The 26791-nt window shown below is 39.0% G+C and overlaps 6 protein-coding genes across 6 annotated transcripts; 3 read left to right on the top strand and 3 right to left on the bottom strand.

Annotated features, from left to right (window-relative positions):
* Positions 1-1101: 1101 nt before the first annotated feature.
* LOC9323522 (toll/interleukin-1 receptor-like protein) lies at positions 1102-6236 on the bottom strand. Its single transcript, XM_002887412.2, has 2 exons — positions 5788-6236; positions 1102-1193 (listed from the first exon to the last, which is right to left on the bottom strand). The coding sequence occupies exon 1, from the start codon at positions 6130-6132 to the stop codon at positions 5803-5805; it is 330 nt and encodes a 109-aa protein (XP_002887458.1). The 5' UTR covers positions 6133-6236; the 3' UTR covers positions 1102-1193; positions 5788-5802.
* Positions 6237-7596: 1360 nt separating this feature from the next.
* On the bottom strand, positions 7597-9649 carry LOC9324963 (disease resistance protein TAO1). The gene is made up of 2 exons (XM_002887411.2): positions 9067-9649; positions 7597-8539 (listed from the first exon to the last, which is right to left on the bottom strand). Exons 1-2 carry the CDS (start codon positions 9615-9617, stop codon positions 7780-7782), a joined length of 1311 nt encoding a protein of 436 aa, XP_002887457.1. The 5' UTR covers positions 9618-9649; the 3' UTR covers positions 7597-7779.
* Positions 9650-15531: 5882 nt separating this feature from the next.
* LOC9324961 (5'-nucleotidase SurE) lies at positions 15532-18327 on the top strand. Its single transcript, XM_021034599.1, has 11 exons — positions 15532-15667; positions 15765-16118; positions 16243-16337; positions 16537-16604; positions 16694-16737; positions 16820-16897; positions 16971-17124; positions 17196-17348; positions 17473-17580; positions 17673-17738; positions 17925-18327. Exons 2-11 carry the CDS (start codon positions 15826-15828, stop codon positions 18009-18011), a joined length of 1146 nt encoding a protein of 381 aa, XP_020890258.1. The 5' UTR covers positions 15532-15667; positions 15765-15825; the 3' UTR covers positions 18012-18327.
* A 1285-nt stretch (positions 18328-19612) lies between these two features.
* LOC9324960 (probable disease resistance protein RPP1) lies at positions 19613-21545 on the bottom strand. The gene is made up of 2 exons (XM_021034598.1): positions 21015-21545; positions 19613-20856 (listed from the first exon to the last, which is right to left on the bottom strand). Exons 1-2 carry the CDS (start codon positions 21416-21418, stop codon positions 19851-19853), a joined length of 1410 nt encoding a protein of 469 aa, XP_020890257.1. The 5' UTR covers positions 21419-21545; the 3' UTR covers positions 19613-19850.
* A 96-nt stretch (positions 21546-21641) lies between these two features.
* LOC110230770 (toll/interleukin-1 receptor-like protein) lies at positions 21642-22838 on the top strand. Its single transcript, XM_021034600.1, has one exon. It carries the CDS (start codon positions 22136-22138, stop codon positions 22631-22633), a length of 498 nt encoding a protein of 165 aa, XP_020890259.1. The 5' UTR covers positions 21642-22135; the 3' UTR covers positions 22634-22838.
* A 464-nt stretch (positions 22839-23302) lies between these two features.
* On the top strand, positions 23303-26752 carry LOC9323520 (disease resistance protein RML1A). Its single transcript, XM_021034601.1, is given in 6 exon segments — positions 23303-24211; positions 24393-24555; positions 24794-24937; positions 25015-25187; positions 25189-25992; positions 26076-26752. Coding segments are annotated over 6 exon segments (2631 nt in total). The 3' UTR covers positions 26514-26752.
* The last annotated feature ends 39 nt before the right edge of the window (positions 26753-26791 follow it).

Below are 26791 nucleotides of genomic sequence, written 5' to 3'. Positions count from 1 at the left end.
TAGCAATTTACAGAGTTTTGTTTTATTTTCAAGTATTTTAATCTAAGATTTTTTGCTAAGAATCACCTAAGATACACCATTGGAGATGCTAAGATTCTTAAAAACTAAGGAACAAACAAACACATCAAGTTAATATTCCTGAATCTAAACAACTGATTAGACCTAAATAAATCAAATGAATCTAAAGACTATATACTATTGCATTTATTCTTTCTTAAAGTTGACCTCTTTCACACAACAAAGTGAATATATTTCTCAAAGTCAAATAAACATGACCTAAAAGATTCAAGGCTCGATATGTAGACTGCTCGAAACATACATGATCATCATTCATCTCTATGTTTGAAGGCATCTGACCTAAAGAGCTGTCGAACTTCGTAACATCTCAAGAGCTCAACTTCGTAGACACTCGTCACTACTGATGAAATAAGCAATTGCATGTCTTGTGTTATGATGATTCTGCTTCCAAAACTAAACCATTTAACTTCTTCAGCAAGTGCAGAGGAGGGCTATGGAAAACATGAGATGCGAGGGACAACCAAACTGCCTTTGAGAATTCGGGTATTCAAAGAACATATGGTCATGGGAATCCCAAGAAATTATACAAACTTTGTTTTTAAGAAAAAAAATAGACTTGCTTTCTTAAGAGACTAGAAAGAGAAACACAACATTTAGGTTATAACTAAATACACAGATTTGATTTATAAAATACAAAATTGTATATTTTTAATCCAATGAAGAGTGATATTTTTCTACACACTAAGCAACTCCAAAAATAGACAAAAACATCTTATTTCTAAGCCATACATCTTATTAAGTTTAGTTAACTTAATGCATATGACTAAGGGCAGGATATTAACTTATTAAACTGATTCTACTACTTTGACAACCAAAACATTCCGTGGCAAAATTCGTTGTTCTACACAAAACCCACTCTTTGCCAAGAAGCCCACTCTTTGCCAACGCAGCAGAAATGTCTCTCTTTTTAAAGGCCAATGTTCAGAAGATTCCACAAAATTAAGCACAAAACTCTTTGCCAAGAAGCTCGCTTCTACACGATTGTAAAGGAAAACAAGGTAATAAAAGGATAGGATGGTATTATAGGTTTGAGAATGTCTTATTGATTTAGATTTACATGTTACAATATATATAAGGAGAATCATAAGCTAATTAGGGATTAAACAAAGACTAATCTACCCTTTACATATTCACATTCTACACGCCCCCGCAAGATGGAGGGGGTTTAGTCACTCCAATCTTGTCAAATAGTTCATGGAATCGAGATCGTGCTAACGGCTTCGTAAGAGCGTCCGCTAACTGGTCCTTGGTAGAGACATGAGCTACCCGTAAAGCTCCGGATTGAACATTATCTCTGATGAAGTGATAGTCCAACGCCAAGTGCTTCATTCTTGAGTGAAAGACCGGGTTTGCGCTGAGATATGTGGCGCCAATATTATCGCAATAGATGATTGGAACAGATGATAGGATGACACCAAGCTCGGATAAAAGAGAGCAGACCCATATGATCTCGGAAGCAGTATTAGCGACGGCGCGATATTCAGCCTCGGTAGAGGAGCGAGCTACACCCTTTTGTTTCTTTGACGACCACGCGATTGGTGATTTTCCGAGATAGAGGATGTAAGCATTGGTGGAGACGAAATCATCGGTATTTCGTGCCCAATCCGCATCCGAGAACGCATGAAGAGTAAGTGGTGAAGCAGCATTCAGATAAATCCCATGAGACGTTGTTCCAGCGAGATATCTTAATACCCGTTTTACCGCGTTCCAATGTAAATCAGTGGGGCGATGCATGAACTGCGACAAGCGATTGACAACGTACGCTATATCAGGCCGTGTGAAAGCCAAATATTGAAGGCTGCCTACCACTGTTCGATACTCTTTGGGATCATCAAGTAATGTTCCCGACATTAGAGTCAATGATGGAGTTGGCGCCATTGGAGTAGAAACAGGATTGGCATCAATCATATTCATTTTGACCAGCAAATCAAAGACATACCTCCGCTGCATTAAATGTAGGCCATGTGTTGTTCGAGTAGCTTCAATACCCAAGAAATAAGACAAATTCTTTGGATCCTTCAACGAAAACCGGTTGGCCAAGTTGGTGATGAATTGAGAGATGAGACTTTGTCTTGAACCCGTGACGATAATATCGTCAACGTATACCAAAATGTAGACAATGTCAGCTCCTTGGATATAAATAAACACCGAAGTATCAGCAAGTGAATTAGAGAATCCCGTGGTACAAAGAAAAGTCTTGAGTTCTTGATACCACGCGCGCGGAGCTTGTTTCAATCCGTAAAGAGCTTTCTTCAGCTTGCATACATAATGTGGACGGTCTTTGTCAATGAACCCGGGTGGTTGAGAAACATAGACTTCATCAGTGAGAGTTCCTTGAAGGAATGCATTGTTTATGTCCAATTGCTTGATATCCCACGAACGAGAGACTGCAAGTTGTAGCACTAGGCGAATTGTGAGCGATTTCACAACAGGACTAAATGTTTCTGCATAGTCGATCCCATATTGTTGATTGAAGCCTCGCGCCACCAACCGAGCTTTATACCTGTCAAGGACACCAGAAGAAAGATACTTTAGAGTAAAAATCCATTTTGTGGATATGACATTCTGGTGTGGACTTGGTGGCACCAATTCGAATGTATTGTTGCGAATTTGTGCATTCATCTCTTCACTCATCGCATCACGCCACTTCTGATCTCGCAAGGCCTGATTCACGGTATTAGGGATATAAGGTTTGGTCGGGATTTTGGTGGCTGTGAGAGAGAGCTTTTGTTTTGGCTTTGTGATATGATTCTTGGCTCGGGTTCTCATTGGGTGTTGATTTGTGAATGCAGGTTGCGGTGAATTTGGGTGTGGTTGCAGGTTTTCGGAGGAAGATGACGATGATGAAGCTGCTGGATTTGAGGAGGAAGAGTTGTTGGATCGGGTTGGGCTGTGTGAATGGTTTGGTGACTGTTGGGCCTCTGAGTCCGTTTGGGCCTGCGAAATACCATGAGTATTTGTTGAATTAATTCCTGAGCCCAAATTTACATTACCTGAACCTGCAGCTTCACCCGAGAGTGACAAAGACGAAGATGATTCTTGCCTTGGTGACTCAAGAGTGAAGTCCGGCGCTGGGACCGGAGCAGGTGGCGGTGGCGGAGGGTGAGGATCCGTGCTCGGGGGCGAAGGGGCTATTACGAGTGGCGGATGAGGGAGTGTAATGTATGTTGGAGGTGAGTGACTTTGTGGTGAAAGATTTTCTGGTTCGGACGAGGAGGCTATTTGATTGGTGGCTGACGAGAACGGAAATTGATCTTCCATAAACCTTACATGGCGAGAGGTGTAGATGCAGCCAGTTCGTTGATCAAGACACAAGTAAGCGCTTTGAGTGATGGAGTAGCCTAGAAACGCACACGGCAGGGAGCGGCTCTCCAATTTATGACTCGTATACGGGCGAAGCCATGGAAAACACAAGCACCCAAACACTCGGAGTTTTAGATAATTTGGTGGTTGTTGAAATAACCTTGCATACGGAGAGGTGTTGTTGATCACCGGACTTGGTAGACGATTGATAAGATACACCGCCGTTGCAAATGCGTAAGTCCAATACGTCGTAGGAATGGAAGCTTGATGGAGCAATGTGAGCCCAGTCTCCACGATATGACGATGCTTGCGTTCCGAAATACCGTTGTGCTCCGGTGTATGTGGAGGTGACGTCAAATGGGAAATGCCATGAGCCGCTAGTACTTGTCGGAGAGCAACAAACTCACCACCATTATCGGAATAGAGTGTTTGGATCTTGCATTGAAATCGATTTTCCACCAGACTCTTAAACGCAATAAACGTCTCCCGTACTTGTGATTTCTGTCGCAACGGATAATACCATGTGTATCGCGTGTAATGATCAACAAGAATGAGATAATATTTGAAATTATCCACAGAGATTATTGGTGACGTCCACACATCGGTATAAATGTATTGAAGAGGTTTTTGAGAAGTAATTGTGTTTGAATAAAATGGTAGTTTATGGCTTTTATTGATGAAACAATGAGAACAAGGAAACTGTTTTTGTGAAGAATGAGAAAGCGGTAAAGAAAATTGAGAAACAAGAGATTGCAAAATAGAAAAAGACGGGTGACCAAGTCGAGAATGCCACGATGGTAGAGATGTTTTTAGAGTTGTAGAGACGAAAAATGAGATGGGAGTGTTTGGATTGACGGGCCACTCGTAAAGCTCATCCTTAGTTCGGCCTTGGAGTAATCGGGCCCCCGTGCTGAGATCCTTCACCTGAAAATGCGCAGGAAAGAATTCAACAGATACTCTATTAGTATTACACAAGCGATAAACGGAGATAAGATTTTTATGAATATTTGACACATAAAGTATATCAGTCAAGGATAGGGAACGAGTAGGGGTAGAGAGATTAGATGAACCAGTGTGCGAGATCGGAAGACTAGAGCCATCAGCAATGGTGACTTCTTCTCCACCATTGTAAGGCTGATGTAGAGCGAGATTATTCAAATCCGTGGTGAGATGATGAGTTGCTCCACTGTCAAGAATCCAAGGATTGGGATTGTATGAGGATGATGACGCCATGGCCATGTTAGCACGAGGCTGCCACGGAACAGGAGACGGCGAATATTGGTTGGGAGGCGATGAGTAGTGACTCGAAGATGACATAGTACCACCAGAAATTTGAAGTTGCGAACAACGGCGAGCACTATGACCAAACACACCGCAAATTTGACATTTACCTTGATAGCCACGCGACTGCTGATCATTGCGTGGTCGGTATTGTTGGTTTTGTTGCCAAGGCTGATTCGGCTTGTTGTTAAAACGTTGTTGCTGTTGGCGATAGTTGTTGCCATTGTTGTTCTTGTTGCCACCGTTGCCTCGATAGTTAACAGCATTTGCTGTGATTGGTAGAGAGGATGAGTCAACGGATGCTTGTGCTTGAAGTTTAAGCTCATGGTTAATCAACTTCTCATGAAGCTCCGTGATCGATGGAGCTCTCTCACGGCTTGCAATCTGATCCTGCACCTGCCTAAATTCATCCGGGAGACCCTCAAGAACAAAATCAATCTGGTCTTCGTGGGTGTAGGGAGCACCGAGTAATGCCAACTGATCAAATCGTGTGGTAAAGCCCCGTACGTACTCGCTGATCGACATGGAACCTTTCTTCCAGTGTTTGATTTGTTGTCGCAGTTGGAGAATGTGAGTCCGGCTAGGCTTAGCGTATGTATCCACTAGCTTCTCCCAAGCCGCAGCAGATGTGTCAACCGTAGAGAGAATTGGCTGGACATTGACGGAGATCGCACCAAGTAAGGCACCGTAGATGAGCTTATCTTGTCTCTTCCATTTAGTAAACTCACGATTAACGGTGGTGGTACCATCTGTGGTGATGGTAGGCTGTGGTGCGACGATGGAGCCATCAACATATCCGGCGAGACCATGGCCATCGAGCATCGCGTGAACTTGACGGCTCCACATTAGAAAATTGAGATCGGTGAGTTTGGTGACGTTTGTCATATTGACATTGAGGACAGTGTGCGAGTCGGCCGTCGTGATCACAGTGTCGGAGGAGGAGGCCGGAGAGGAAGCCATGGCGATTTGAAAGAGAAATGAGATTTGAAAGTGTGACGGCTATTGTTAAGAGAATCGTAGCTCTGATACCATATAGGTTTGAGAATGTCTTATTGATTTAGATTTACATGTTACAATATATATAAGGAGAATCATAAGCTAATTAGGGATTAAACAAAGACTAATCTACCCTTTACATATTCACATTCTACAGGTATCGCCGTAGAAGATGGGCATCACGGTGATGGAACCCTTGTTCTCGAAATCCATGATCTTCACGAGCTCTTCGAGACACCAAGGAGACGCAGCGTAGTTCTCGGAGAAAACAACGACGGCGAATCTCGACTCCTCGATGGCTCGTTTGAGCTCCGGCGAAATCCTCTGGCCATTCTCCAGGTCTTTGTCGTCTTTGAAAGTTCGAATGTTCCTTCGAGCCAGTTCTTGGTAGAGAAAGCTGATGAAGGTGCGGCGAGTGTCGAGTCCTCTGAAACTCAGAAAAACATCGTACTTAGTCGCAGTAGCAGAAGTCATTTTGATTTCTGATTCTCTATGAATAATAACTCAAAATGATATTTATAGGCACACTAACACTAGAGGAGTTGACCTAATGAGTCTTCCTGCTAAATGTATATTTCCTCGCATTTTCTCTATTTTTTTTCTTCTGTCAGCTTCTGTTTCACTCGACTACTCAGAAAGATAAGATGGGCCGCCAAAATAAGAAAATGAACATGGATAAAATATTAACGAACAAAAATCATCCTCTTACTTTTCTGGTGTTTTGCAATTTAGTGGTGATTGGTTGAAGATTCAACTGTTTTTTGTATTATCGATCAAACGAATGGTTACAACTGAGTCAAAGATGATTGATGTGGATAATTTAAAAAACAATTACAAGTTTAAACGAATAGATTACATCAAGGTTATTACATCTAAGAGAGGAATCATGACATGTTTTGTAGCATATATAGTCGTCGGGCGTTCACAAACTTTAAAACTAAATCGGAAGCCCATTTTCTTTGCATTGTCTAGGCGGGGGAGAATATGGTTAGCCACAGAGTAAAATGAGTTGTCTTCGTTGTAGAGAATGTAGTTCTAGTTGGCCTCAAGCTTGCCCATCTTTCACGCAGGCCCGTCATAGGGCATGTGCTGGGGTCTTTTTTTTTTTTTCTTTCTAAATTTTCTTTAGATAAAAAAGTCCTAAATTTTTAAAATTCTGTAAAAAGAGTCCATATTTTTTAATTTCTAGCTAAGATTTGAATTTTTTTTAGGTTTGGGCAGAAGGTCCATTACAATTTTGAGAAGGGCCTGCTTTCAGGTTTCAGTCATCTCAAATATTGTCGATATTGAGTTTTATTTTGGAATGGAGAATGGCTGTGGAAACTCCGAGACATCGAATAAAGAAGCTTCTCTCATCGCACAAAGTGTCACTAAGGATTCTCGTCTTAATTCTTATGTTGCTTGTAGCTATCCTTTTTGGCTTGCAGGTCTCTTTCTTGATGAGAGATTGTTTTCCTCTTTATGCTGGTTTGTTTCTAGTGTATGGCTCAGTTAGGAGGTTCTTTCTTTTGTGAAGGCCAGTTGACTCATAGTTTAGTGGGTCGACTAGTAGCTTAGTGAGTTCTATACTCCTTGGTCATGACTTTTTGGAGACTTTTCTCAAGTTTGTTTTTAATGTTCTAAGTTCTAACTTATATAAAAATCCATCAGTTGACCAAAAATAAAAGGCTCACATTTTCATTAGTGTCTGCCTGTGAGTGAATCTTCCAACTTTCCAAGTACCCCCAAAAAGCATAAATCAGAAAAGCAGATGAGAGTTTCTCATTATGAGGAAAGAGGCGAGAAATTTGTCAGTGGCTTTGACCAGTATTACTGTAAGTAGTATTAGAGGACAAATCATGTAAAGGGCAAAAGCAAAGCTTTTTCCTGTCTGCTTTAGACCTGTAACTTTGTGTCTCCTGTTCTAAATTTTAAAGACCCCAATTGTACAGACAAATCTATAAAAAATGGTGTTTTCTTTATTTCTTTTAAGGGAGAACTGTATTACATACAAGATGTACAAAATGGCTTAACATGTTAAGAACTAAGGAACAAATAAACACTTCAATTTAATATTCCTGAATCTAAACACTATCTTATTTGACCTCTAAATCTACACTTTGTATTTAAAATCAAATGAATCTAAAGACTATGTACTATTGCATTTATTCTTTCTCTGAGTTGATCTCTGTCACACAACAAAGTGAAAATATATCTCAAGGTCAAAAGAACATGACCTGAAATATACATGGCTCGATATGTAGACTGCTCGAAACCAACAGGATCGTCTCTTTCTTTGAAGGCATCTGACCTAAAGAGCTGACGAACTTCGTAGCATCTCAACAGCTCAACTTCGTAGACACTCCTCACCACTGATGAAACAAGCAATTGCCTGTCTTGTGTGGTAATGATGATTCTGCTCCCAGGACCAAACCAGCTAAATTCTTCAGCTAGTGCATCGAATTGTTCGAGCTTGTCTACATCGTTCGCCACAAGAAGAACCTTCTTGTTCCTGAGCCTTGCTTTAATCGTCTTAAGACACCTACGGCAGCTCTTTGTTGTCAAACCTTCTCCTTGCATCTTCGAAAGAAGCTCATCTTGTAAATGAGATTTGCGGCAATGTAGTGAAATCCGTCTCACGTCTTCGAGAAAACAATGAGCTTCGAAGTGATGTTTGATGTTTTGGTAAACGTGGTTTGCTAGTGCTGATCTACCAATACTTCCTCTTCCCCAAATCCCAATTACACGAACATCTTCATTGGAATTCAGATTAAGTAGTGGATACAATTCCTCCATGTGTTGGTCGATCCCAATTAGGATATTATCATTCCTTGGTTTTTCCGAGAACAACTTTTTTGATATCTTCTCAGTAATTCCGTCGACCAGCTTCGAGTCATCTTCCCTAAAACAGAAACAGAGACAAAGATCCTAACCATGAGAAACAGAGACAAAGACCCTAACTTTGAAAAACAGATAAAAATCGAAACTTTGAGAAACAGAGACAAAGACTCTAACTTTGAGAAACAGAGACAAATACCCTAACTTTGAGAAACAGAGACAAAGATCCTAACTTTGAGAAACAGAGACAAAGATCCTAACATTGAGAAACAGAGACAAAAATCGAAACTTTGAGAAACAGAGACAAAGACCCTAACTTTGAGAAACAGAGACAAAGATCCTAACTTTGAGAAACAGAGACAAAGATCCTAACATTGAGGAACAGAGACAAAAATCGAAACTTCGAGAAACAGAGACAAAGACCCTAACTTTGAGAAACAGAGACAAAGATCCTAACTTTGAGAAACAGAGATAAAACTCGAAACTTTGAGAAACAGAGACAAAAATCGTAACTTTGAGAAACGATTCAACAGATATAGATCTGAAATTCTCGACCTGGTTCATAAATCTGTAAGGTTTAGGAGATTTTACCAATCCTTTGAACATTCGCCGGAGAGGTTAGCCAATTTGTTCAAGGCTTCCTTCCACGATTTGACTCTTTCTTTGCTTTCTCTCTTCTCATGCTTCTTGAACTGTTTCGCGACTACTCCGATCTGTCTCCTCACGGCTGAAGGATCAATCTCATAAAAAATGGGTATCACAGTGAGCAAACCCTGATTCTCAAGTTTCAAAATCTCCTTGAGTTCTTCGAGACACCAGAATGAATCAGGGTAATTCACAGAGACCACAACGACGGCGATTCTCGACCCTTTGATTGCTTGGAGAAGCTCCGGCGAAATCGGACGGCCTCTCTCTAGTTCCGTGTCGTCTTTGAAAGTTCGAATCCCTTTTGATTCTAGCTCCTTGTGGAGAAAACTGATGAAGTTCTTGCGAGTATCTTTGCCTCTGAAGCTTAGAAAAACGTCGAATATTTGAGGAGTGAATGAGGAAGAAGACGAAGAAGATAGTGACCTGGATTCGAATATTCGTAAAGATTTAACCTTTTTCTTAAAACACGATAAGTTTTTTAAGATCGTGTTCATGCTTTTTTGTTTTGTTTTGTTTTACTCTCTTTATTGGGCTTTTGAGTTTGAGAGCATTTAGCAAGTGTATTAAAAGGGAGCAACGAGTTAAGTACTTAAGTTTGCTTTTTATAGAGGAGGATTCTAATAACTTCTAAAGAAGTTTGACAAAAAAAAAAAAGTGAGGAAGAAAGAAAAACAATTTACGGTAATGAAATTACCATTACATTTCCAAGAAACTTTTCTAATTGTTTGATGATCATAATTAGGGTAAAACTATAAGAATATCTCCAATTTATTCGTTAGAGGTACTCAAATTTTTATTATAGATAAGTCCAGCCGCCCACTCTGAGTTCTATGCTGCTTAGCTAAGAAGAAGTTGAGTTTAGTTTTCTGTGGTGTATGTATTGCTTAATCATTTCATGGAAATTTAACAATTATATTATATATATATATATATATATATGTATATTGTTGTTTTTGTTTTCAAAAATAAAAAATGCAAACCACATATTAAAATAAAATACAATTAAATAAATTAAATGTCCATTATATTTGCATGGCATAAGATATTTTTGAAGGCAGAAAAGAAGGGCGATTAATGGGCGATTAAAGGGCGATTAAAGCAAAACCTAATAGCTTCGAATCCACCGTTGCCGTTCCCGGCGGCGGCTTTCTCTCTTTCCGATGGGGAAGTCTCAGCGGTCCCCGCCGAAGAAACCTCCTCCTAAGCTCCCTCCCACCGCTGTTCCAACTTCGATTCCTTCTCGTGTTCCTCCGCCGCCTTCTGTTTCCTCTGCGTCTCCGGTGGATTCTGGTTCGAATCCTCCGGCTTCGCTTGTGGCTTCTCCGGTGGCCTCTGGTTCGTCTGCGATTCCTCCGGCTTCTCCTGTGGTTTCTACTACGGTAACGTTGGGTCCTCCAATCACGGGATCTGTGACTGCTCCTGTTTTTGTTGTTGAAACAAATGTTGCTGCGAGTTCGGCTACTAACTCTAAGATCCCTGAACCTGGATCCAAAGCCCAGCTTCTGGATATTGACTCTTCCTCACCGGTTGACTCAGCTTCACCTATTCTCAAAAGTCCCTGGGTTGACGTTGTGAAAGGACCTTCTTCGAGTAAGATGGTAAAGAAAGGGTCTCCGTTTCTGCTTGAATCTGGTGAACTTTGTGTTCAGATCCCTAATGAATTAATCACTCGTAACCTCAAAAGATGGGAATCTTTCATTATTGGTCAATTCAATGGTAACCTTCCCTCTGGGGGTGCTCTTCATGCTATCTTCAACGGAATTTGGAGTAATCGGTACCGTGATATCACTGTTTCCCGTTTAGGTGCAAAGTCGGTCCTTATCAGAATTCCTTGCCCAACGACTCGAAAACGCGTTCTTAGTCAAGGGATTTGGCACATTGAGGGACAAAGTATGTTTGTTGCTGAATGGGAACCTGGCCTTAATCCTGAAATGCCAGAACTTACAGAAGCTCCTGTTTGGTTGGAATTCCGTGGAGTTCCCCCTCATTTCTTTTCTGAAGAAGGTTTCGAACACGTCGCTGGTATGCTTGGCCATCCCCTCTTCTGCCATCCATCTACTGTCAACATGACTAACTTGGAAGTGGGTAAGGTCTTTACTATTATTGACCCTACTAAGCCTCTCCCTAAAGCTGTGAATGTCCAGTTTGAGTCTGGAAAAATCCATAGGGTGGATGTCTCTTGCCCTTGGCTCCCTCCGATTTGCTCCCATTGCAACCAAGTTGGTCACAACATCCGCCGGTGTCCCACTGCACCCATCACTTGTCTGGATTGTAAGTCTTCTTCCCACTCTTCAGAAAATTGTCCCAGGAAAAAAAAATCCTCTGGACACGCAAAGAGCAAAGGCAAATCTCAGTGGATTACTGATGTAGTAGAACCTAACACCGAGTTTCTCTCCTCTTCAATCCCGAATGAAGGAGCTGCCATTGACTTGGGTTCAGTAGCAGTTATTGATGCAAGTAAGAATGTGGATGTCGTTCATTATTCAGAAGCGAAGGAGCTGCCTTCTTCAGACACGAATGTGATGGCTACTCCCGCAAAGGTTTTTTCAATTATCACTACCTCGGCTTCAGTTGTCCAATCTAGTGCTAATTCTTTTCGCAAAGCTTCTAGTTCAAATAAATTTGCAGTGCTCGATTTAGCATCGGATGTGGTACTGCCAGATGATTCAGAAGGAGATTTTTCTTCCGGGTCGGATGATTCAGATGAGGATCTCATTTTGAATCTTAAGTCATCATTTTCAGAAAAATATCTACATGACAGACCGTTGCAATTGCCGATCAAGGCAATAAATATGGGTCGTGGAGGAAGAGGAGGGGGAAGACGCGGTCGAGGGAATCGGGGTCGACGAGGTGGGTTTGGCTGAACCCATTTAATCGATTCATGTTTCTAATCGTTTATTGTCTCGATAGTTGTCATGCTTTGGCATCTTTTGTTGTGCTTTGTTACTCATTGCCGCTTTGTTGAATTGTACGATTACTATCATACTGTCTTGTAACAGTTTTCTTTATAATAATAAATTTAAAAAAAAAAAATTAAAAAAAAAAAAAAAAAAAAAGATATTTTTGAAGGCATGGTCCATGACGCAGTCCATGACGCATCGTACATCCTGCTAGATCACGGGAAATTTACGCTTATAAACCGAGTTTATCTTTTAATTCACCAGCGAATTGTTCTACCTCTGGAGACATGTTTACGTGTAAACGCCAATATAATAACCATCCTAAAGTTGAAAAAATAATTTTGGATAAAATCTTGGAATTGTTTTTGTTGCAATCATATATTCTAAAGTGATTATTTAATTTTTTTGTATAACACATGCATGCAACGTCACAGATTCTGAAGATTTGTGTACCTTGATTTGTATCTTAGAATTAATAAAAGGGAGACTCACAAAAATGCTCCTTTATCAATACTTTTTTCAAAAATGCCCCATTTGGCTGTCCATTTTTAAAAATACCCCTTTTTATGTATAAAATGACTAAATTACCTTTCTTTTAATAAAAGATATCACAAATATATAAGAAAATATAACAAAATTAGGTCCACAAGATACAAAATATTTTTGGCGGGAAAATTGATCCCGCAATTTTTCCAGCCAAAACACTTGTAAAAACTTGTAAAACCTTTAAAATACCTTGTAAAATTTTTCCGTAAAATTTTTTCCCGCCAAAAAATTTTTTTGCGGGAAAAGTGATTCCGCAATTTTTTTGGCGTTAAATTTTTGGCGGGAAAATTTTACAAGATATTTTAAAGGCTTTTACAAGTGTTTTAGCGGGAAAATTGCGGGATCACTTTTCCTTCCAAAAAATATTTTGTATTTTGTGGACCTAATTTTGTTTCAAATAAGGGTAAAATGGTCATTAAAAATTAAAAAAGGGCAAACTTAAAAATGGACTCTCAAAAGAGGTATTTTTGAAAACGGTATTGAAAAAGAAGCATTTTTAACAATTTCTCTTAATAAAAACGTTTTGTTTGCTGAAAATATTCGCCGTTGAAAGATTCTAACATATTTTATACGTTTTGTCGTTGTAGACAATGTAGACATGTAGTCATCGAGTTCGCAACGTACGTAACGTATGCTACTATACTTTCCCGAGTCAAATGTTCGTCGACCGTACGAACAGTAATCAGGGCCGGTTATTGGCATGTGCAAGTGGTGCATTTGCACCGGGTCCAACAAATTTAAGGTCCAAATTCATAGTTTTTCTATTATTTAATTATTTAATTATGCTGAAATTTTATAAAATATTCATATGTAAAGGTCCCAAAATTTTATTTTAAAAGGTAATATTGAGGCCCAAAATTAATAAACAAAAATAACATGTCCAAATAGCTATAAAATACAAAATAATTTATGAAATATAACTTTTTGTAAATATATATATATAAATTTTTTATTAAAGATAGGATTTTTTTTTGTATGGCACCGGGTCTTACTGATGAGTGAGCCGGGCCTGACAGTAATTAATCTCGACCATATATATTTTTCATTATCTATACTATTATCAGTTCAATTTAAAGTGCCATGACCAATTTCTTCTTGCTTTTTCAATAAGTCAAATACAATTTTTTTCGTTGGATATATTGTTTTCTTATTCAAGGGCAAGAGTCGGAGCTATTACCAACTCAAAAGAAGAAAGAGTCATAAGCTAAACATTTGATCTGATTTTTAGTTTGAAATGTCGATAAAGTTGTAAAATATCTCTGTAAATTTACTAATTTACTTTTGTAGACGTGTAGACGGAAACAGGGAAAAATTCAAACTAGAGTAATTAAGTAGACAAGTTATAAAAGTAAATTTGGAAAATGGTATAAATATTTAATATTGATATATAAAAAATGTTACAAAAGTTTTCGTAAGTATTTTAAAAAATTAAAATGGCAAAATGTGAAATACAAGTTTGATAAGATTTTGACGAATAACTGAACATGAAAAATACTAGCGGATAAAAATATAAAATGATTTTGGCGATTCCAATGCTATTTAATAACCGAATGTAAATAATGTTTTCTTGGATTGGTTTATTTGAGCCATCCAAATAATATAAAGTTGTTCGAAAAATACTTAGTATTTTTCGAACGAGTGAAGGTGAATTGGTTATTACTTATTAGATAATAACAAATTTAAATTCTTTGGTCAAAGCAGTGTATTATGGAATATTCAATATTGTTTGGCGTCCGTAACTCCGTATAGGCAGACTTTTTATTCTTGGTTTGCAACTTTGCATCATCCTTATGGGCTACTTAAGTTTGGCCCAACACTTTTCCTAGCAATGCATAAGAGTCTATCCAAATATGAAAGAAAACAAATGAACCATTCTTAACTTTGAATTACATTTTGTTCAATTATTATTTTATATCTGTAAAGTTCTAGAAGTGTTTGTAGCCAACTGTTAAAAGATCTAAACACTAAAAGCAAAAGAGAGCCCAAATAATCAGACAACCAAAAAAGTATTTTGAATTCGTTAAGCGGACTATGGATAAGGTGAAAACAAATAAATACTCCAATTCGTTTCACTTTACAACGGTTTATGCATTCCTTTTTTTTTGATAAGATGTGTCTTCCTCTTTTTTTGGGTCAATGTTTATGTTTTCCTTTAAACAATGAATGTAAAAAATTATCGAATACTCGAATAATTATCACGACGTGACGATCACTTCAATTATCAAAAGTTCAAAACTAAAGGAGCTAAACCTTTGACATTTATGATTACGAAGACAATTATCACAATGACTCCACATCTCTCGTTTTGACATTTTCCAATTCGTTTGTTGACTTTCAGATCCTACAATATAGTTTACCATTCTTAATAAAGGTTTAAATCATCAATCATTAATATGCAACAATAAACTAAGAAAATTAATTATTAGTTGGAGTAAGCTACCAAATAGACAAACTTATAAATGCTAATTTTATCCTTCAACTATAAATTTGAATTTACTAGTATATCCTAATTCAGTAATAAAGCAAATTGATGACATAGTGCATCTAAACTTAATTAAGTCAAAAGGCTATTTTTGACAAAAATAAAAAATATTTAACTAGCATATGATCTAGCAACAATTAACATTTTAAAATTTTCAACCAACATGGTACTATAATGTTGTCGGTTCAAACTATTTTTTTCCAATATCTTTAAATGTATGTCATAATTCTTCTTATTACATCTGATAACTGTATAATTATTAGATGTGGACCATTTATAACATGTTTCATCTTTTTGACCATAGTAAGAGTAAAACAATTAATATACATAAAAATATTTTAATTTTAAAACAATTAATATACATAAAAATATTTTAATTTTTCAAGATCTAGAGTATATGTCTTAATGCATAATTAACTATTTACATAGCAAAAAAAAGCATTTCCTAATTTCCTATTGGATGTTTTCGGATTGAATTTTAATAATATATTGTTTTTTTTGTCTGAAAATAAATTGCGCGTCACTGTTCTTCTTCTTCTATCTAAGCGGAGGAAACTCAAATTGTTACAGTTCACAAGTAATCTCTTCTTCAAGCTTTCTCTCTCTACCAATTAAAGTATCTCTCTTTTCTTCTTTCTCTCTCTCTACGAAAACTCCTTTAGACCCGTTCTCTGTTCTAATTTTGTTATTCTTCTTCTTCGTGTTCTCGTTAGGGTTTTTGATTCTTTCAACACAAACCCAAATCAATCTTCGTTTCTTCTCTCGTTGTCTACGATGACCTCGAAGAACAATGGTTTGTCTGCCGCGCTTGTTTCGAATCTCCAAGATGTGCTTTCGAAGAGAAAAGTAGGGAACGAGGAAAAAGTTGGGAGCGATGGATCGGCGGAGGAGGCTCCGTCTACATCTGATTCCGTTGATGTTGCGGCGGTGGAGGAAGAGATCGATGACTCTAGACCTATTGTTTTAGTTACGAATGGTGATGGGATTGATTCGCCAGGGCTTGTTTCTCTCGTTGAGGCTTTGGTTCTTGAAGGGATTTACAATGTTCATGTTTGTGCTCCTCAAACGTAAGGTTTCTCCTTTTGATTGTTAATTTGATTTTGATTTGTTTATATTTAGTTTTGGTTAATCTTTTTTGTTAAATTTCTGAACTTTTGGTGAGTCTCAAGGCCTGTGAATTGGAATTTGCAGGGATAAATCAGCTTCTGCTCATTCTACGACTCCTGGAGAAACAATCGCTGTAAGCTCTGTTAGTATCAAAGGTGCCACAGCCTTTGAAGTTTCAGGTATGCGGATTTGATTGAAATGATTATTAGTACAGTTTTCTGAAGTTCACAACATCTATAAGCTTGACGAATAAGTATATCGAATGTGAAAGTTGGAGTCTTTGTTGAAACAAGAAGATTGATTGATCTTGTTTTTTTAATACATGTGGTGTGAGTACTGTTTTTGTTCATAGGATTTGAAATTATTCTTTTGTCTCAGGGACTTCTGTGGACTGCATCTCATTAGGATTATCTGGAGCGCTTTTTGCTTGGTCAAAACCATTACTGGTTAGCATTTTGACAGTCTCATCATTTGACTGTATGACATTTTGGTATTTTGTAATTTTTGTATCTGTGCCTTTGCTTATTTTCTTCAGGTAATTAGTGGAATCAATCAGGGTTCAAGCTGTGGCCATCAAATGTAAGTGCATTTGTCTTGTATATAAATGGTTATTCCTTGTCTGGCCGTCTCCGCTGTGTTTCCTGATTTGAGAATTCTCCAGGTTCTATTCAGGTGCAGTTGCTGGAGCCAGGGAGGCTTTGATTTCTGGAGTACCCTCTTTGTCAATATCGTTGAACTGGTGAGTATATCATGCGAATGTGTGCTGATACATATTTGGAATTGTTGGCCATAATGTTTCATATCGATTATAGGAAGAAAGATGAAAGCCAAGAAAGTCACTTTAAGGATGCTGTTGGTGTCTGCTTACCTTTGATAAACGCAACTATCAGAGACATTGCAAAAGGCGTTTTCCCTAAAGATTGCTCTCTCAATATAGAAATTCCAACATCACCCTCATCAAACAAGGTTTGTATCTCTAACAACACTCCACTAGGCAATGGTATAGGGAAGTTGATGCTTCGTGTACATATGAACAGGGTTTCAAGGTAACAAAACAAAGCATGTGGAGGCAGAGTCCTAGTTGGCAAGCTGTTTCAGCTAACCGTCACCCTGGTGCTGGGAATTTCATGTCCAACCAACAAAGTCTAGGTGCTCAGCTTGCCCAGCTTGGCAGGGATGCTTCAGCTGCTGTGAGTTTATTTCCTGTTCAGGAGTTTCAAACCTCTGACTTTGTTGTTTTTATATTAATTGTTGGTTCAGAAGGTCCAAGATTAGTATATTCGACTCTGATATTAAGATATCTGGCAATCTCAGGGGGCAGCTCGTCGTTTTACCACTCAGAAGAAGAGTATTGTGGAGATTGAATCGGTTGGTGTTGCTGGTAAAACTGATACCCGTGTTAAGAAATTCTTTCGTCTAGAGGTAAAGAAAACTTGAACCGTTCTCTTCACAAATCCTTTGGATAATCAGTGTCTACCACTGTGTTTTTGATTCCGACTTATATATATTTGCAGTTACTTGCTAAAGAACAAGAACACACAGATGAAGATTTGGATGTCAAGGCTCTAGAAGATGGTTTCGTAAGTTGGCATGATCATACTCTTTTTTGTATCATTCATTCATTCTCCTTTTCTGCATCCTGCTCTTTTCTGAATCAAAACTTGCGCTCATCATGAAACATTTTGTTTGGTTAAAGTCTTAAGTCTCTAGATATTTCTAAGGAAAATATACCTGGATTCTAAATTACTTCCTTTTGGCAATGGCAGGTTTCTGTGACTCCATTGTCTCTACTTCCAAATATTGATTCGGACACTCAAGCCGCAGTATCGGAATGGATCTCCAAAGCCCTTTAACTCTGATCAATGAAAAAGGTCATAATCGTAAATTATGTTACATGATTTGGCTAAAACTCTCCCAACAAATCTGATTACTGGATTCTGAATTTGTTTGTTCTTGTGGTCTTGTTGTCATTTAACCCAGTTGTTTATTTTATTTATTTGATCTCCCTACAAGTATGGGTTGCTCTTGTTGGCTTGTTTGTTTGTCAGTAGCTTTTTTACCTTTGTAATTGGAAAAAAGGTCGGTCTGCTTTTTCTCTATTTCGAATTCATACAATTTGTATTTTTTTTGTATACCTTTTGATTGAGAAGAACGATCTTTTACCCAAAATACTATGGCTGATACTATTGCCTCTGCGGCTCTGCCGATACATGAACTACCTTTGAATTTTGCCAGTTTTTTCATCAAACGCATCTCTTTGGAATGTGAATGAATTATGTGGCTATCGGTTAAATCTGAGTAGAATAATATTGAATCATGTCACTGATTTTAATCTCAAATAGTCAAATCTCTGGTAAGCGTCTTGTCTCAGATTTTATCTTCTTCAATCTCAGTCCTTAATGACATGACCTACAAATCACATATGGATACAAGAATTATAAACGTAAATTACAACTTTTGCATTGATGGTTGCACATTTTCCCTATCCAGGTTATACAACAGGGACAACACCACCTTTTTCTCCTGCTAGTCTTATTGAACACTGAACAACATTAGTGTAACGAACTATCAACATAGATGACAGAAACATCACTTTTATTGTACCCGGCACATCGATTATAGGAAGAATGATGAAAGCCAAGAAAGTGTGTTTAAGGATGCTACTGGTGTCTGCTTACCTCTGATAAACGCAACTATCAGAGACTTAGAGAAAGAAGGTTTCCCTAAAGACTGCTCTCTTAACATGGAAATTCCAACATCACCCTCATATAACAAGGTCGGTATTTCTAATAAAACTCAGTCTCAGAATCTGGTTTTGTGGTATTGACTTTTGTATGCGAAGAACATGATATATGCAGTGCTGTGGTGATGATATTCTGTGATGGTGAAATCTGAGCCTCAGTGTTCAATGATTTAGGGAAGTTGACATTTTGTCTACATATGAATAGTGTTTCAAGGTGACAAAACAAAACATGTGGAGGCAGAGTCTTAGTTGGCAAGCTGTTTCAGCTCATCGTGACCGGGTGCTGGGTATTTCATGTCCAATCAATCAAGTCTAGGAGCTCAGCTTCGCCTGCTTGGCAGAGCTGCTCTGAGTTTATTCCCTATTTAGGAGTTTTATACCTCGACTTTGCTGTTTTTATATTAGTTGCTGGTTCAGAAGGTCCAAGATTAGTAAATTCGACTATGATGTTTAGATATCTGGCAATCTCAGGGAAAGCTCATCGATTTACCACTCAGAAGAAGAGTATTGTGGAGATTGAATCGGTTGGTGTTGCTGGTAAAACTGATCAAGGAATACTTAGTTTGAAAGAATTGAATAACAAGCAAACGAGAAGGTGTTGAAACTGTTTCAACCAAGTTCGGTGGAAGGATAAGAAAACAGATCGCTAAAGCGTATGAAACAAGAAAAGAAAGCTAGGCTTTCGGTTTGATTCGGTTTTTCAAGCACGAAAGTTCTAATGCCTTCCGTCTTCTGAATCCAACGAGTGTTGACGAGACTTAGCTGAATCCATCCATCATAAAAACACAAAAGAGAAAATAAAAAACACACACACACATAATAAATAACCAATACACAAAAGAGTTTAGTGACGAGCAGATGTCCTTGTTCGTCTTATTCAACCACTAAATGCACAACATTACTTTTCAAACAAATCCAAGTGAAGTAGACTCATGAACAAGACCAATGATCATTCAAGAGCCAAGCAATATAACGGGAAACAATTTGCTTCATCCACTCCAATGTGTCGATCCACTTTGATCGGACGTCTCGGTGCATAGTCATCTGCTCCGATGTAACTCTTAACCTCTGAAGCATAGTTATCACGTGATGCTTCGAGTTTACGCAATGTACTTTCCCATTCATCTATTTCCCTATCGCGTAAATACGATCCCAACACTTTCAGGGCCAGAGGAAGACGATTAGCGACATGGACAGCCCGAAAAGAGAGACTTTCGAAAACAGGGAGAGGGCTGCTCTGCTTGAATGCAAATTCTGAGAAGAAAGCAAGAGCTTCCTCGTATCTCGGACACTCAACCTCGTAGATGTGTTTCACTCCACATTCAGTAAGCAAAGACCTTTCTTGAGTGATTACAATGACCCGACTTCCTGGACCAAACCAACTTGCGTCTTTGGTTATACCTTTAAGCTGCTTAATGTCATCAACACCATCAGCAACAAGCAGAACCTTCCGGTGCCCAATCATTTCTCTGATGGCACTATCAGAGCTCCCGCGGAAGCTACTTTCCTTGAAAGTTTCACTAGCAAGCATATCTAGTAAACTGAATGGGCACTGGGACCTGTTAATGACATTCTTTATATATATATGGTGCTGAAATCGTGGTGCCATCTCCTCGTAAAGGTGCCTAGCAAGAGTTGTCTTCCCAACTCCTTCCATTCCACAAATACCAATTGCTCTAGACTCTACGCGCAATATCATAGCGCGCAGATTTTCTAAGCGACCCTTCATGTCTAGGAGGGGGAATTGACTGAATGCAGACAGTGAGATCGGTGTAAAAGCTGAGCTTGGTAGCGACAGAGATCTCCAGTGCATAAACTTGCTTACCCTGAACGCACTTTCTAGCTTCAAACTCGGAGCCGGACTTAAACCAGTACTTTGATAGCTTGATGTGGAAGATTCCAGGATATCAGAAACGAAACTCGTAATTTTATCCACCAGCTCGGAGTCGTCGTCCCTATCATTCATGTCAAATAAGTTGTTTTTTTTTTTGTTTTGTTTACTAAGTCTTGAGACCAGGAACAATTCTAGTTTATAGCCAGTATATCACATCAAAACAATATTTGCTGAGTAACCCAAAAAAAGGAGAGCAATATATAATAGCAAAGAGTGTACCAGTCATTGGAATGGAAGCTAGGTTTACGGGACACCTGAGCGTACAACCACTTCCTCACCATCTCCAAGGTCTCATCCTGCGTGTCCGCGTATTTTTCTGTTGCGTGTAAGATGTCCAAAGGACTAACTTGGAAGAATATAGGAATTGCCGTCAAAGTTCCTATCTTCTCACACTCTATTATCTTTCTCAAATCATCCATCCACAAGTTAGAAATCACGTAGTTCTTTGATATCACGGGGATCGCAACTAGCGACTGTTCCATAGCCTTCAGATCCGGGTCCTCGAAAGGATCAGAGACTATGAAACTTGTGATGTTTTTGGTCGTGAACGAGCTAAGAAGATGGCTCACAAAAGTTTTGCGCATCTCCTTTCCTCGGAAATTCAGGAACACGTCGTGCGTCATGATTAGGAGAAAGGCAAAATTAAGGAAGCTAAGTTCTTCTTTCCTTCTTTTTGAATTTTTTGCAAAGAAAGTTCTACAGTTCCTTGGAAAGATTATAAAGCAACTGATGAAGTCGTCGCTTGCACATCTCTATTACAAACACACGCGAAACATTCCCTTCTTTGAGATAAGAAGATAGATTCTTACATCAGAATGATATTGACATGACACTTTTTAAAGTAGTGGAATATACGAGTATATGTCAGAATTCCATTTGACTCAGGTATTTAGAAATCAAGTTGCTTAATCTGTATATCTCGTATTTTATCTGCGTATGGTCAAACAACGCAAAAGAATTCTAAAGTTCTATCACACCGATACCAAAAAAAAAAAAAAAAAAAAGAGTTCTATCACACAATATTTTTTGGAAATTTTTTCCCGAGTATCTAGTAAAAAATAATACAGAGAATGGCCAGGCGTATGATTGAAATTCAAGAGCTATATTATGTTGCCACTGATGATTTTATAATATAAGCCAATCTGTCACAAGCTTGAAAGATTCAAATCACAGTTTCAGGCGTGTCGCGCCTATGTACAACATGGCAGTGTGTAACTAAACACGTTGACCTCCATTTATCTTCATGAACATTCTTCGATCAACATTAAAAAAAACAACGGCCTAACTGCTTATTAAGGCCCAAGACAAAAATATAATCTGCACAGATACACATTGTACCGATGGAGTTACCTCGTGTTGTGAAGCAGTACGATGTGTTCCTCAGCTTCCGAGGGGAAGATACTCGCAAAGGCATAGTCAGCCATTTGCACAGAGCATTTCTTGCCAGGGGTATTGACAAAATCTTCAAAGATGATCAAACACTTGAGATTGGCGACTCCATTTCAGAAGAAATCAAGGAAGCTATACATAATTCGAAATTTGCAATCCTAGTTATCTCAATGAACTATGCTTCCTCGACTTGGTGTCTAGACGAGCTCCAAATGATAATGGAGCTTCACAAGGAAAAGCAACTCACTGCCGTTCCAATCTTCTACAACGTTGATCCCTCCGATGTACGACACCAGAGAGGAACCTTTGCCTTAGAAAGGTACGAATGTTCAAGAGTTATGCTACTATTTTCAAGCAAGAAAAGAGCAATGGCGGCAAAGATTCAGAAATGGAGAGAAGCTCTCAGGGAGGTCGCAGGAACATCAGGCAAAGATTTGAGTACTTGGTGAGTTTTCACTTTTCAGCTGCATTTTCCATGTAAATCACTATTACTAAGCATCCTCTATAGTGGAACCAAACAAAGATGATATAGAATAAGTTGTTAGTTATGAAAAATGAAGATACACGTGTCGCAACGAAAATCGCCGACTGACTTCTCTTTTATATAATAAAGGATGAGTCATGAGAAATGACCATGAAAGCGGATGAAGAATATCAAACCTTTCCCACAGTCCTCTGAATGAGCCTTACTGTCGTCTATACTTCATCGTACCCGTGCCCATTAGCTTATATATGCATGCCACCTCCATCTTGGTTCTTCCTTGAGTCATGGCATTGTCTTCTACATAATATATCCATATTCATCCTTGCTAAGCTGTTAACATAGTCTAATAAAAATATTCCGATGCTTATTAGGGTGATGTAGACAAATGCAGCCATTATTGTGCTTGCTACCTTCTTTTTCATTGGTCCCTTCCTTCATTGGCCTCTTCCTCTGCATGCTGCTTTGTGAACTACTATATTTGAAGTTACCTATCTAAAGCGACATCTTTTTCTTTCTTTTTTTGTATGTCCTCCACATTAGTAAGGACGAGGCCACGATGGTTGCCGATATTGTTGGGCAAATTTCAAAACAAGTGTTCTCAATGGAGCCACTAGACTTCAGTGATATTGTAGGGATGAAAGTTCACATGGAACGACTGAATCCTCTATTGAGTATTGAATCGGAGGATGAGGTTCGTATGATAGGAATCTGGGGAATGGGAGGCATCGGGAAAACCACCATAGCCAAGTGTCTCTATGAAAAATATTCACGTCGATTTGCTCATTACTGTTTCATAGAAAACGTTAGGATTGCTGCAAAGAATGGCCTCCCGTATTTGCAGAAAAAGCTCCTTTCCAATATCAGAGGAAAGAAACAAGAGACCCTATGGTGCGTGGAGAAAGGATGCAGTTGTATCAAGTCAAAGCTTAAGGATAAAATTTTCCTTGTCCTTGACGATGTGGACAACGTGGACCAGCTGCATGCCCTGGCAAAAAATACTGGCTGGTTTGGACCAGGGAGCCGAATCATCATAACTACACGAGACTTTGGCTTGCTCTACTCCTTTGGAGTGAGATTATTATACCATGTCAGCTTTTTGGACATCGGTGATGCTATCCAGGTCTTTAAACAGGTTGCTTTTGAAGGAGGGCAAGCTCCTTCTGATGTCTACCAGCAATTCTCAATCCGTGCTTCTAGGCTCGCTCAAGGCCTTCCTTCAGCCCTCGAAGCTTTTGGCACATATCTCCGCCGGATTACCTGGATAGAAGGGTGGGAAAAGGCATTGGGTATTCTTGAAACAGTTCCCCATCAAAGTATCATGGATATTTTGAAAACTAGCTATGACGGTTTAGATGAGCAAGAACAGGCTGCGTTCCTTCACGTTGCATGCCTCTTCAATGGAACCTCTGTCCAGCGTGTAAATGCCCTTATCGATGATGGTGACATAAGGACAAAAGCTTTAGAAGCGAAGTCTCTCATAGAAATATCACCTGATGGATGCATCACCATGCATGTCTTGATAGAACAAGCAGCAAGAGAAATTGTGCGCCAAGAATCTGGCTCCATGCCTTGGAGACAAAGAATTTTGTGGAAAACTGATCCAATCATCTTTGTGCTACAAAACAACACAGTAAGTGTTAAAACACATTTAGATTAAAAAAATTCCCTGGTTTTGGTCATATTTGTATTGTCTTCATTTCAGCTGACTCCAATTCTCTCATCAGGGTACAACAACGACTGAAGGTGTAGCACTACACATGTGTGAGATGCTTCAAGCGTTGTCTATCGAGGGAAACGTTCTTAACGCGATCAACAATCTCAAATTCTTCAAAGCCTTCATGCATTTGAATGACAAAGAGTCCAAACTGAAGTTCCTTCCAGGCACAGATATGCTTCCCAACACACTCAAGTTACTACATTGGGATTCCTATCCTATGACAACTTTGCCTCCTGGATACTATCCGCATTGTCTGGTTGAACTCAATTTGCGTTACAGCAGTCTTGTGCATCTATGGGATGGAACCCTGGTAAGCTATCGAAACACGTTGGTGTTGAGTCTGTTATAGCAACTAAAAGGTGTCACGATTTACTAAAAAGTATCTAAGATTTCACCTTCTTCTTTTTTTGTCTTATATTCAGGACCTCGGTCAGTTGAAGAGACTAGATGTTACTGGCTCAAAGAATCTGACCGAAATTCCAGATCTTTCAAGGGCCGCACTGCTGAAGGATTTAATAATGAAAGGCTGTACAAGACTGAAGCAAACTCCAGAGTCCATTGGAAGCTTATCTTGCCTGCGGAAACTCGATTTATCCAATTGTGATGGCTTAACGAATCTTCAGATTCATATATCAGAAAAGATTGTCCTCCGAGAACCTGGACTCAGGCGACGGCGGCAAATAATATTGAGACTTCCCAGAGCAGTAAAGAAACTAAATTCTTTGGCAAACCTATCCATAGAGGGGAAAATAAACATCGGGTTGTGGGATATCATGGGCAATGCAGAGCATCTCTCCTTTATTTCCGAGCAACAAATTCCTGAGGAATATATGGTAATTCCAAAGGAAAGACTTCCGTTCATCTCAAGCTTCTATGATTTTAAATCGCTAAGTATCAAGCGAGTTAGCTACAGCGCAGATGGTGTCCCCTTCCGATGCATTAGCTTCTCAGCTTTCCCGTGCTTGGTAGAGTTGAATCTAATCAACTTAAATATCCAGAAAATCCCAGTCGACATTGGTCTAATGCAGTCACTAGAGAAACTGGACCTCAGCGGAAATGATTTCAGGAGTTTACCCGCATCAACGAAGAACCTTTCGAAGTTGAAATACGCGAGGCTCTCTAATTGCATCAAACTCAAGACATTTCCAGAGCTGACTGAGTTGCAGACGCTCAAGCTTTCCGGCTGTTCCAACCTCGAATCACTGCTGGAACTTCCTTGTGCAGTTCAAGATGAAGGCAGATTCCGTTTGCTAGAGCTTGAGCTTGATAACTGCAAGAATCTCCAAGCATTGTCAGAACAGCTTAGCCGTTTCACCAATTTAATACACTTGGACCTAAGCAGCCACGACTTTGACGCAATCCCTGAAAGCATCAAGGAGCTGTCATCTTTGGAAACTATGTGCCTCAATAACTGCAAGAAACTCAAATCAGTGGAAGAGCTTCCACAAAGCCTCAAGCATCTCTACGCACACGGCTGCGATTCCCTGGAAAATGTATCCCTTTCCCGAAATCATTCAATCAAACACCTCGATCTTAGCCATTGCTTCGGTTTGCAACAAGATGAGCAACTGATTACATTGTTTCTAAACGACAAATGTAGCCAAGAGGTAAGCTTCCTGCTATCGTTAATTGCTATTTTCGATTCTTCTAATCCTCTGTTATGAAACAATTCGCTTTTAATTCTTTCTAGGTTTCACAACGATTTCTTTGCTTACCCGGAAATGAAGTGCCCAGAAATTTCGATAATCAATCCCATGGAACATCTACGAAGATCAGCCTGTTTACACCGACCCTTCTGGGTTTTGCTGCTTGTATCTTGATTTCTTGTGAGAGGTCCTTCAATCTCCAATTCCCAGCGTTTAGTTATGACTGGAACAGCGAAGCTGATGAAGTAATTTGGATTAACCTCAAACCAAATCTCAATCATTCATCGGAGATTGAGGAAGAAGAAACTGTTGCATCACATCACCTGGTTATCATCCACGTCCCGAGTAGCTTAAACACCGAGAAAATCGAAGAGTTGCGACTCGAATCCCATCTTCAATTTCCAGAGGAGGAGTTTCAGTTTCCACTAGGCGAGATAAGAGCTTGTGGAATTCGCATTATTGACGAAGCAAATCCGGTGTGACTTCGGCTTGGTTTGGGTCAATTTGAGGTTTATGTTTATAATCGGTTTGGTTGTTTTTGGTTCTATTGTGTTTTCTAACTAAAACCAAAAATTAACCAGCGATGGGACATCATTCCTAAACAACCGGGTTTTACAACAAACAGAGCATGACGGCCTTGATTTTTTTTTCCTTTTCCTAATAACATCGCAAAATTCTTGTTTTGGTATGTTACTACTTACTACTACCTTTGATTTTCGTTTCAGAATCTAACTTTTTGATTGACGTGAGTACTTTTAGA

This window comes from Arabidopsis lyrata (genome assembly GCF_000004255.2).
Source record: "Arabidopsis lyrata subsp. lyrata unplaced genomic scaffold ARALYscaffold_2, whole genome shotgun sequence".
In the NCBI taxonomy this organism is placed as follows: domain Eukaryota; kingdom Viridiplantae; phylum Streptophyta; class Magnoliopsida; order Brassicales; family Brassicaceae; genus Arabidopsis; species Arabidopsis lyrata.
Note: the sequence above shows the minus strand (reverse complement) of the source record. Positions and strands in the feature narration are given on the sequence as shown.

Coding starts and splice junctions, on each gene's coding strand:
- LOC9323522 (XM_002887412.2), bottom strand. CDS start 6,132: ATGACTTCTGCTACTGCGACTAAGTACGATGTTTTTCTGAGTTTCAGA.
- LOC9324963 (XM_002887411.2), bottom strand. CDS start 9,617: ATGAACACGATCTTAAAAAACTTATCGTGTTTTAAGAAAAAGGTTAAA. Junction 8,540..9,066: donor GGCGAATGTTCAAAGGATTG/GTAAAATCTCCT, acceptor TTTCTGTTTTAG/GGAAGATGACTCGAAGCTGG.
- LOC9324961 (XM_021034599.1), top strand. CDS start 15,826: ATGACCTCGAAGAACAATGGTTTGTCTGCCGCGCTTGTTTCGAATCTC. Junction 16,119..16,242: donor CATGTTTGTGCTCCTCAAAC/GTAAGGTTTCTC, acceptor TGGAATTTGCAG/GGATAAATCAGCTTCTGCTC. Junction 17,125..17,195: donor CATCACCCTCATCAAACAAG/GTTTGTATCTCT, acceptor ACATATGAACAG/GGTTTCAAGGTAACAAAACA.
- LOC9324960 (XM_021034598.1), bottom strand. CDS start 21,418: ATGACGCACGACGTGTTCCTGAATTTCCGAGGAAAGGAGATGCGCAAA. Junction 20,857..21,014: donor AGCTTCCATTCCAATGACTG/GTACACTCTTTG, acceptor CATGAATGATAG/GGACGACGACTCCGAGCTGG.
- LOC110230770 (XM_021034600.1), top strand. CDS start 22,136: ATGGAGTTACCTCGTGTTGTGAAGCAGTACGATGTGTTCCTCAGCTTC.